General features: G+C 47.6%; 1 protein-coding gene across 1 annotated transcript; it reads left to right on the forward strand.

The window, feature by feature from the left end:
* Positions 1-2,006: 2,006 nt before the first annotated feature.
* LOC309364992 (TNF receptor-associated factor 2-like) lies at positions 2,007-9,322 on the forward strand. The gene is made up of 5 exons (XM_081903066.1): positions 2,007-2,300; positions 4,606-4,660; positions 6,293-6,391; positions 7,540-7,656; positions 7,797-9,322. The coding sequence occupies exons 1-5, from the start codon at positions 2,152-2,154 to the stop codon at positions 8,469-8,471; spliced, it is 1,095 nt and encodes a 364-aa protein (XP_081759192.1). The 5' UTR covers positions 2,007-2,151; the 3' UTR covers positions 8,472-9,322.
* Positions 9,323-11,818: the final 2,496 nt, after the last annotated feature.

Here is an 11,818-nt window from a genome sequence, read left to right on the forward strand (position 1 = left end):
GTCAGGAGGTGTGAAAGCACCTTGGCTTTTATAGGCTATGTAGATGCCAGTAGCTTGAAACACATCAAGGTCGTGTCTGCACTGCAGTACACACCAAAGAGGGGGATGTCTTCACCTGTTATAGGTAGGTAGCCGTGTTGGTCTGACGCAGTCGAAATATATAAAAAAATGTATCTGAAGTGTATCTGAAGAAGTGTGCGTGCACACGAATGCCTATACCAAAAACAAACTTAGTTGGTCTCTACAACTGATTGGTTCAAAATTGGGAAAGGAGTATGACAAGGCTGTATATTGTCTCCCTGCTTATTTAACTTATATGCAGAATTCATCATATGAAAGGCTGGGCTGGATGAATCCCAAGCCGGAATTAAGATTGCCGGAAGAAATATCAACAACCTCAGATATGCTGATGACACAACATTGATGGCAGAAAGCGAGGAGGAACGAAGGGTGAAAGAGGAGAGTGCAAAATATGGTCTGAAGCTCAACATCAAAAAAACGAAGATCAGTGGCTACTGGGCCCATCACCTCCTGGCAAATAGACAGGGAAGAAATGGAGGCAGTGAGAGATTTTACTTTCTTGGGCTCCATGATCATTGCAGATGGTGACAGCAGTCACGAAATTAAAAGACACCTGCTACTTGGGAGAAAAGCAATGACAAACCTAGACAGCAGCATCTTAAAAAGCAGAGACATCATGTTGCTAACAAAGGTCCGTATAGTTAAAGCTATGGAATAGTGATGGAAGTGATGGAAGTGAGAGCTGGACCATAAAGAAGGCTGATCGCCGAAGAATTGATGCTTTTGAATTATGGTGCTGGAGGAGACTCTAGAGAGTCCCATGGACTGCAAGAAGATCAAACCTCTCCTTTCTTAAGGAAATCAGCCCTGAGTGCTCACTGGAAGGACAGATGTGAAGCTGAGGCTCCAATACTTTGGCCACCTCATGAGAAGAGAAGACTCTCTGGAAAAGACCCTGATGTTGGGAAAGATGGAGGGCACAAGGAGAAGGGGACGGCAGAGGACGAGATGGTTGGACAGTGTTCTCGAAGCTACCAGCATGAGTTTGACCAAAGTGCGGGAGGCAGTGGAAGACAGGAGTGCCTGGCATGCTCTGGTGCACGGGGGCAGGAAGAGTTGGACATGACTAAACAACAACAGTCACTTATAGGCTCACATTTAAAACTGTGTTTATGGAAGACAATCTTACTCAGCTACAAGTGATCGCCAAAGAAGAAGAAGAAGATCTTTCAGAATGGAAATTGTCATTACAGTGGTACCTCGGGTTAAGTACTTAATTCGTTCTGGAGGTCCGTTCTTAACCTGAAACTGTTCTTAACCTGAAGCACCACTTTAGCTAATGGGGCCTCCTGCTGCCGCCACGCCGCCGGAGCCCGATTTCTGTTCATATCCTGAAGCAAAGTTCTTAACCTGAAGCACTATTTCTGGGTTAGTGGAGTGTGTAACCTGAAGCGTATGTAACCCGAGGTACCACTGTATTATTATTAAAAAGGACACCTTGCAGTGTGTGAGTGTGCTCTAAATCTTTGTATAACTCTGTAAATCCTTCAAGCACCATATAACCATTTAACCCTTAGCCCACGATGCTGAGGCAGGTTAGGCAAGAGAGGGGCGCCCGCCTTCATTTCTGGAAAGGCACCAGCTGCTCTCCTCACGGTTTTCCTTTCTTTTTCCCGTAATGAAATAATAATAATAATAATAACAGTATTCCCCTGCGCAATTTCTCCTCACGCCGGCCCAGCGTGCCTTTTCCCTCTCTCCCCAGCCCCTTGCATTTTCGCAATCGCTTTCCCTCCCCTCAGCCTCAACTCTCCTCAGAGGCATTTCCCGCGCCGAGCCCGCCGGGGCCCGGCTCTCCTGGTGGCGCGCGCGCGCGCGCACGCACAGAACTGCGTCACCCCGTTGACCCGCAGCTGGCACGTTCGGGGAGAATCTCTGATGACTCAGCGGCGGGATTCCCTCGCGCGCCCTTCTCTGACTCACGCCCGTCCCGTCCCATAAAAGCCTCGCGCCGACTGCTGCCTGCCAGACTCATTTTTTTCCCCTTCCTCTCCTGGCCGCTTTTCGTGTGGATCTTATTTTCTCTCTCTCGGGACTGGAGGTAGAGCGAAGCCCACGTTGGGAAAAAGGATGGGAAAGCAACGGGGCTCCGTGATGCCCGTGGATCTGCTGGGCAACGCCGGTTTGCTCTGCCAGGCGTGCGGGTTCCTCCTCTGCAACCCACAGCAAGCCGAGTGTGGGCACCGCTACTGCAGGGGATGCGTGAAGAGGCTGTTCAGGTCAGTGGCAAAAAAAGGGGAAAGTGCTCCCAGGATATTTAAGGGCAAAGGCGGGGGATTCGCGATTCCCCCTCTCCATGATGTTGCTAGACTACAGGTCCCATCATCCGTGATCGTTTGTCATGCTCATGGGAGTTGGAGTCCCCTAATCATAGCTGGAGGGACCTGGGTGAAGCTGTGGGGTAAGCCACAGAGCCTAGGACTTGCCGATCAGAAGGTCGGTGGTTCAAATCCCCTGATTGGGTGAGCTCGCGTTGCTCGGTCCCTGCTCCTGCCAACCTAGCAGTTCAAAAGCACATCAAAGTGCAAGTAGATAAATAGGTACCACTCCGGCGGGAAGGTAAACGGCGTTTGTTTCCGTGTGCTGCTCTGGTTCGCCAGAAGCTTAGTCATGCTGGCCACATGACCTGGAAGCTGTATGCTGGCTTCCTTGGCCAATAAAGCGAGATGAGCGCCGCAACCCCAGAGTCGGTCACGACTGGACCTAATGGTCGGGGGTCCCTTTACCTTTATGTTTAATTGTAGCTGGAGGCTTCTCAGATGTTAGGATCACCTGTCCAGGATTCGCAGGGCTTAGAATAACAGAATCATAGTGTTGGAAGGGACCCTGATGGGCATCATCTAGTCCAGGCTTCCTCAACCCCGGTCCTCCAGATGTTTTTTGAGACTACAATTCCCATCATCCCTGACCACTGGTCCTGCCAGCTAGGGATCATGGGAGTTGTAGGCCAAAAACATCAGGAGGAAGCCTGATCTAGTCCATCCCATAGCAAGGCAGGGATCTTTTCCGCAACGTGGGGCTCAAACCTTTGACCCTGAGATTAAGAGTCTCACACTCTACTGACTGAGCTATAACTACAGTCATTGGCATTTAATTGGCAAGCCAGATCAGCTTCCTTCATCTCATAGGGTTAGCTGGATAAATCGATCTCCTATCTTCCTGCCTACCTTCTGGCTATGATGGGCATATAGAAACTGCCCCAATACTAGCTGTGGGGGAGCACCAGTGGGAGGGGGCTGCTGCCTTCCTGCACCTTTTTGTGTGGGTCTCTGAAGCATCTGATTGGCGATGGACCCTTGGCCTGACCCTGACTCTTCTTGTGTTTTGTATTTCCTGGGAACGAAGCATCCACTTTTATTGGACTTAGTGTTTTTAGGCTGCAACCCGTTAATTGGTCAGGGGCCAGTTTCTATTGGCAACAACAGATTTGTGATGCGTTAATAATTTAAAAAGAAGACTCACTTTGTTTCTTTTAATAGGATCAGGGTGTGTGAGAGTCATGTTTCTCTCCAGTTTGCAATATTTCAGTTTGCTTTTCTGTTTTCTCAGGGAGTGGGGATAGATGCCAAGCCATATTGGCACAGCTGTGTTTATTCCTCGAGCACCTCAAATGTTGTTGTTGTCATATTCTGATTCAGCAGTGCCTGTGTGTAAGCAAGATGTTGACGTGTGGTAGTCTAGGGGGCCTGTGGCTCTGAATTATGCTGACGGCACTTCCTGGCACAGCAAGTGATTGCAGCTTTTGTAAATCTGAGCTGCGCTAAAGTGCCTTGGGGAGCAGATTCCACTCTTCAGTATCCATGAGAGCTTTTGAGCCCTCTGTCCCTATGTATCCCACTTCATCTCCTGGAAAACTGTTCCCCAAAGGCGTCGGATATGCTTCAGACAGCCCTGAGCTCACTTGGTGATCTTGAGCAACTCAGTTCAGCCTCATGTAATTGTTCCCAGATAGGGAACCACGACACACGCTGCCCTGAGCTTCTTGGACAAGTGCAGGATATTAATGTGACAAATGAGTATAATGCACGGTATCCACAATACTAATGATTAACCAATGGATGGCATTAATCTTGATGATGAACGACTGCTTCGCATATGTGGGGAGGAAGAATAAATTAGCAGAGGACACAAGGAAGAGAAGATGGAAGTAGCTATGTTTCAAATGCATCAAATATGTGTTCCTTTTATTCTCAACTGGATTTTTTTAATGCATAAGTGTTTTATTTATTATTATTATTTATTGAATTTATATACCGCCCTATACCCTATTCCCTGGCAGGGTGGGATGTATATTTAATGAATAAAATTTGGAGGGTGTGTATGAAAGAGAGAGAAAGAAAGAGATTCAAAATGTAGTTTTCAGAGGGGGAAGCCCATGTCAGTAGTGCCTTGCAGGGAAAAGAGGCTTGTGGTGCCTTTAAAGTATATAACATTTATTACGACATAAGCTTATTGTGGGTTACGCCCCCTTTCTGTTTTTCAGGGTTCATCCTGCTCAATTTTCTGTCCTCTTTCTTCCCACAGGGACACAGACAGGGTGGCCTGCCGGACTTGTAAGAAGGGACTGAACCCCAAACAGGTGAGTTGTAGTAACATGATGTTCTGAAACCAGAGTCGTTTGGGTTTTCCTGGACTTTTGGTTCTTAAAGCGATATGTTGTTGTTGTTTTGTTGCCATCTTGGCAAATCTCAGTCAATCACTTTTGGACTCTCTTTTGTGGAAAGCAACAAATTTAACAAGAAGAAAATGATAATAAGACCATAAGTCAATCCCAGCTCCGAATAGCAAGAAACCCGTAAATGAATGGTCACTAAATTCCCTCTCACTAAATTCACTAAATTCCCTCTAAGAGCCAAGGTTCAGGTATGGATGTTACCTGGCACTGCCCTGTGATCAACCTCAACCCCCAACATTGGGTCACACCTGTGTTGCCATCCTCTTTTAAAAACAGGAACTAAAGAGAAACACAAGATATAGAAAGGGAGAAAACGAGAGAGAGGTGTGTGATGAAATTCAGAAGAGCTCTATAAGTAGAAAAGCTGAGAGGGTTTATTTAAAGAATCTGTTGCACTCCCTTCGCTGCTGCTTGACAACCTACTCCTTTCAGCATTTTCCCTTTTTCTGTATGGCTATGAAGGCCAGAAATCTCGCCCTCCTGTCTACTAGGAACATGGTACAAGAGAGACATAGACAGAAAAACAGAAATAGAAACAGAAAAACAGGAAAAAAAACACCTGACGTCCCTTTGTTGTAAGCTGGAGTTAAGGGTGAACCCTGGGTTCAAAGTAGTTCACAACTGTCGCCCTAGAGAAGGAGGTGAGAATCACTATTTGCCGTGCCTGCTTTTCAGCACTGACCGTGCACTTTGCCATAATTTGAGGGCAATGTGTTTAAGGCAGACTTCGCCAACCTGGTGCCCACCTGGTCTGCAGGGGCTGATGGGAGTTGTAGTTTGAAACGTCAGTCTGGCACCTGGTCAGCAAAGGACGGTTAGCGGTAATGTGTACAGTGGTACCTCTGGATGTGAACAGGATCCATTCCGGAGCCCCGTTCGCATCCTGAAGCGAATGCAACCTGCGTCTGTGCGGGCTACGATTCAGCGCTTCTGCGCATGCATGTGACGTTGTTTTGAGCATCTGCGCATGTGCGAACGGCGAAACCCGGAAGTAATGCATTCCGCTACTTCCAGGTCACTGTGGATCGTAACCTGAAAACGCTCAACCTGAAGCATATTTAACCCGAGGTATGACTGTAGTGAGGTATGATGTGGGTGGCGCTGTGGGTTAAACCACAGAGCCTAGGACTTGCCGATCAGAAGGTCGGCGGTTCGAATCCCTGCAGTAGGGTGAGCTCCCGTTGCTCGGTCCCTGCTCCTGCCAACCTAGCAGTTCGAAAGTACGTCAAAGTGCAAGTAGATAAATAGGTACCGCTCCAGTGGGAAGGTAAACGGCGTTTCCATGCGCTGTTCTGGTTCGCCAGAAGTGGCTTAGTCATGCTGGCCTCATGACCCGGAAGCTGTACGCCGGCTCCCTCGGCCAGTAAAGCGAGAAGAGTGCCGCAACCCCAGAGTTGGCCACAACTGGACCTAATGGTCAGGGGTCCCTTTACCTTTTTTTATGACTGTAGTGTATTGGTAGAGGTAACTGTGACGGGTCAGAATTGGCAGCCAACATATTGACTCCTTCTTTTCTCTCTCTTTCTCTCTCTCTAGTTCCACACTGACAAAGCAGCAGAGAACGACGCTCTAGCCACACAAGTTGCCTGCCCAAATTTTGACTGCACTTGGATGGGGACCCTGAAATCGTACCAGGTACAGTGGTTTTAAATGGAGAGAATCACTCCCTTCTCGCTGCTAATACGCAGTGCACAAGATCAAGAATGAAACGGGAGCACAAAGCTCTTAGGTGCCCTCTTGCGGCAATTGCAGGCATTTGACAAAACACATGCAAAACAGTTGGAAGAAATTGCAACTGGAGGAAAAGGGGAAAGGAGTCCATAGTTGAGCTGCTCAGATATTATTGATCTGACTCTTCCGTCTGTGATCCTGTTCAGGGTTCTAGCCAGCCAGTCACTCCTGTGCTCCATTTTTTTCTTTTGCAGATTGATGTTCTATTATGTTGTGAACGGCCCTGAGATGAAGGGCAGTTTACAGATTTAATAAAAGCAAGCAAACAAATAATTCTGTGGCAGCTGAGCACATCCAGTACTTCCATATTTATTTATTTATGGGGCCATTCTGAGTCCATTTCTGTCAGCAGCACTCGCCACCTAAGTTGGCTTTTAGGGGGAGGTGATAAGAATAATTTTGATCGGTTTCCGTAACTGAAAATTAATAAAAAGTTATTATTTTATTTTTTAAAAAGAATAGTTATGATCAGTTCAATTGGGACTCCAGTAAAGCAATAGGCTGCAAACTGAATAAATGGGGGGGGGAAACCCCCAATAATTTGTAGAATTGCTACTGCATTCGTTTTGAGCTTCACTTATAGCATGGCTCCTGATGTTTAGATATTTTGATAGTTTTATCACTTGTGTGTTTGACATTCCTGGACTCCTTTGGGAAAAAGTGTGGGATACAAATTATTTATTTATTTATTTATTATTATTATTAATATTATTATTTCATAGCCCCATTCAGAGGACAGTCCAAACCAAAGATCAGTTCAACTGGCACTCCAGTAAAACAATAGGCTGCAAACTGAATAAATGAAAAACAGCAACAATAATTTGTATCAGTAAGACTATGATAATAAAGCAGAGTTAGGAATTCCTAAAAGGCATACCTTACCACCCTCATCAAAATGCTGTTCCCAACAACAGAATGTGATACAAAGCCAGTATGTTTTGTAGCGTATAGATATGCCTTTTGAAGGCTTCAGAACATGAGGTAATCTAGGATCCTGCAGCCGGCAGCAAACAACCTTTGCTCATTTTTCTGGCCTTGTTCTTTTGCTTTAGGAGCACGCTTGTCCCCCTGTGGCCCAGCCCGGAACCCCAAAGAAGGCTCCCCTGGCCCTTGGAGATCAAAACGTTCAGGAGATAGAACCCTACTGGAGTGTCAATAGCACAGTCATGGTAAGTCACGTCAAGAGAACCTGCATTGCGAGGATATATAAAGCAAGCTCAGGGCCCGTTATGGGCCTGTGCCCAGAAATGGAGCAACATGCCCTGGTGGGAACGCCTCCATTTAAACTCTCTCATCTCTCTCTCCCTAGGGTGGCCCTTCCATGAACGTGGAAGCCGTCCAAATGCGGGTGGAGGCGTTGGAGCTGACGGTGGTGTCTCTGCGCCGACAGCTGAACAGCCAGACGGCTGCGGTGAAGTCCCTACAGCGCTGCTGCTCCCACTACGAGAAGCTCTTGAGGGCCTCTCAGGAAGTGTGCGCCGTGGCGAAAGCGTCTGGAGAACCAGCGTCGCCCCAGCTGGCCAGCACCGACGGGACCTTAGTGTGGAAGGTGGAGAACTTCTCCAAACTCCAGAAGGATGCGAAAGCTGGGAAGAAGCGTTCCATTTACTCCCCGGCCTTTGCCACTCATCCGTTCGGGTACCATCTCTGCGTCCGGCTCTACCCCGACGGAGATGGCATTGGCCAGGGGGGCCATGTCTCGCTTTTCCTCGCCTTGGCCAAGGGGCCCTACGACGACGTCCTGCCCTGGCCTTTCCGGCAGAAGGTCACCTTCTCTCTTTTGGACCCCACACGGAGGAAGTCCCCCGTGATGGATACCTTCCTCCCGGATCCCCACAGCGTCTCCTTCCACCAGCCGCGGCAGAGGCTCAACGTGGCCAGCGGGAGTCCCCTCTTCGTCAGCCATCTTGAGATTCCTGCTTACCTCAAAGACGACACGCTCTACCTCAAAGTAGTGGTGGATAATGCAGGGATGGAAATCTGAGGACCGGAGACACTGGGGCAAGAGAACAGGGTTATTCTCTGTTCTCTCAATCCCAGTTTTGTGGTTTTCCCCTTCTCCCAAAGGCCTTTTAACTATTTTTGAAGATCTTCACCTCTTGTCATCAAATCCCTGCCCCTTTCTCCACACCACCAATGGTGTCTGCTACAATTCCCATTCTGAAATGGGCAGTGAACTACCTCTCTAGGAAACCTAAATCCTCACATATTAGTGCTGTGGATCGTGCAATATCCATCCCTCATCCAAACTCAGGTGGAATTTTTTAGGCTTTGCAATTTTTTCTCCCTACTTCTTAAGAGTTGCTGAAGGGTCTGGATTGGCCTTTCAGAGGTCTTGAGCGTGGTATACTGTAACGCAAACACTGACCACTGGGTACCATCGATTGCGTAATTTATTCAAGTTGCAGAATTGGAGTTTTCATACTCTTCGGATCTTTTAAAAATGCAATTCACTGGAAAAGACGCAGAAGGCCTGAAGATTTTCTTTCGATGCCTCATCACAATGCCATCCCACTCTGCAGTTTGCGAGTGATTGGGGAGCTGCAAATTTAGAATTTGTTACTGCTGTGGAGTTTGCTGCGTGTGTTTGTGTTTTCCTGCTGCGGCTCAGCAGGCTACAGTTGAAAGTGATGTTTTGAAATATTATATATTTGTATTTATTGTTAATCAGTTCTAACTGCACTTTTTAAGGACAAGGGGAATTTGCAATAATAATTAAGGATTGTTTCCTCAAACATAACAGGGTTTTTTTCTACCTCGCTTACTTATTTATTGATTGATGAGAATGTTGGTATTTATTATGGAAATTGAAATATTAAAACATTATTTATTCAACGGATGGCTGCTTATGCTGGTTTGTTGAGTGGGTGGGGGGAAATATGCCTAGGGAAGTAATAAGAGTAAATAATAATTTTCCCAACCTTCAATTACGGTTACAGGGCGGGACACAACAACATTAAAAACAGTTTTAAAACAACCTACAAACCCAGAAATTGTAGGGATTAACTACAACGTGAACCATATACTCCGTGGAGAAAAAGGTGGGATGTACATTCAGTAGGAAAGCTCTTTAAGGGACGTGGGTGGTGCTGTGGGTTAAACCACAGAGCCTAGGACTTGCTAATCAGAAGGTCAGTGGTTCGAAACCTCGCAACGGGGTGAGCTCCCGTTGCTCGGTCCCAGCTCCTGCCAACCTAGCAGTTCGAAAGCACGTCAAAACGCTAGTAGATAAATAGGTACCGCTCCGGCAGGAAGGTAAACGGCATTTCCGTGCGCTGCTCTGGTCCGCCAGAAGCGGCTTAGTCATGCTGGCCACATGACCCGGAAGCTGTACACCAGCTCCCTTGGCCATTAAAGCGAGATGAGCGCCACAACCCCAGAGTTGGTTACGACTGGACCTAATGGTCAGAGGTCTCTTTACCTTTACAAAAGTATATATCTCAAGTGTCAAAAGCCAGGTTAAAGAGGTACGTCCTCAGCATTTGCCCAAAGCTGTATTGAATAATGAAGATACCAAATGCACCTCTGTCTGCGTACCAGGCCAGTGAGGCAAACTGAGAAGACAGCAGTGCTCTCTGAAACCCATTAATCATGGGTCAGCAAACTTTTTCAGCAGGGGGCTGGTCCACTGTCCATCAGACCTTGTGGGGGGGCCAGATTATATTTTGAAGGAAAAAAATGAATGAATTCCTTTGCCCCACAAATAACCCAGAGATGCATTTTAAATCAAAGCACAAATTCTACTCATTTAAATACACCAGCAGGCCCCACAAAACACGCTGATTCCCGGACCATCCACAGGCCGGATTTAGAAGGTGACTGGGCTGGATCCGGCCCCCAGGCCTTAGTTTCCCAACCCATGCCATTAATCTTCCACCTGAAACTATGGCAACTCCACAATGTCCTGGACCGGAGAGCCCCCTAGAGACCATGGATTGTTTCCAAGGCCAGACACATGCAATGTTAGTGTTTTTGGCATCCGTCCACCTTGAGAGACAATGGAGTGTGCCTCCGGGGGTGAAGTCAAACCGCTGTGTCGCAAGGACCGAAGTGACATCCCTGGGGCGCAAGTCTGGGCAGTGTATTAGGAGGTCCTGGGCTACTCAGACGACAACCCCTTTCTCGGCCTCACTGTCATGCACTGGCTGGATGCAGAGGAGGGGGGGAGGCACTGTCAGGAGTTCAGCCTACACTTGAGTAGGACCCTGGCAGAGACACATGCCCAACTGGCATGTTCACTGTCAGCATCGCCCTTGAGCCAGCGCACCAACTGGACTCATGCTCCTCAACCCCGACTGGGCTAGGCGAGCTGGGTAGCACTGCCAGAGACCACCTTTCTCACAGGAACAGGTCACAGTGCTGTGGACTCACAGCTTAGAGCTGAGAGCACCGGATTCACTGTCTAAATAATACAGTCGTAGCGCAGCAGAGTTTTGCAGAGTCTTGCAGAGTATAAACCACTCGGAGAGCAGCTCTGTAGAATATCTTCCTTTTATTCTGTAACTACAACTATGATACAAAACTATATACAGAGCTGAATATTCTAAGCATAAATCAATGCTACACTGAGAGTCTGCAGCTGCTCTTAGCAGCAACCTTATCTCTAGACACGATCTCTAACAGTCGCTCTCTCTCCGATACACTGACTGACTGACTCTCACACTCACATACACACATTGATGTGGTGCTGGGGCAGAATAAATAGATAGCAGAGCACGCCTCCTCCTCTCTGGAGAGTCAGCAGAGATCATCAGGAGATCATCAGGAGATTCTTGGGTATGGGAGGAGTGAAATCTCATTCTCTCCCTCCTGGTCTTTCGTTTGGGAGCTTCAAAAGCTTTCTTCTGCCTGAACATCACAGCGACCGATGCCAACAGACACCAGTATATTTAGGGATCCGCAGAGTTTGCGCACCTTGGGTGACAGACCTCAGCAACTCAGCGTTTTGGCTAATCTACTTTATTTACATATAAACACACATGGAGCACTGCAACATGGCTCCCTCTCTCTCTAGCATCAGACAGCAAAGAAAGAAAGAACAAAGGACAATAGTCCCACTTCATGGAACACAGTAACACAAACATCCTGTCTCCATCACTTCCCACTCTGTGGAGTCAAAACATACACCGTCATGTGATAGATAAAAATCCCATGACTGCAGTCACGGAGCAGGAATTCTAACAGGTACCAGCTGGGAAAACCCCAGGGAAAGAAGGCCCAGAGCCAGGGGATTGGTGGTGGGACGACGACACATGGTCAGAGGGAGAAGAGGGAGCAGACCAGGAGGAGGAGGTGTCAGAAGCTGAAGTAGAGGCAACAGGTTTTAGTGAA

The sequence above is a fragment of the Podarcis melisellensis genome, assembly GCF_964234715.1.
Source record: "Podarcis melisellensis genome assembly, chromosome: 2".
In the NCBI taxonomy this organism is placed as follows: Eukaryota; Metazoa; Chordata; class Lepidosauria; order Squamata; family Lacertidae; genus Podarcis; species Podarcis melisellensis.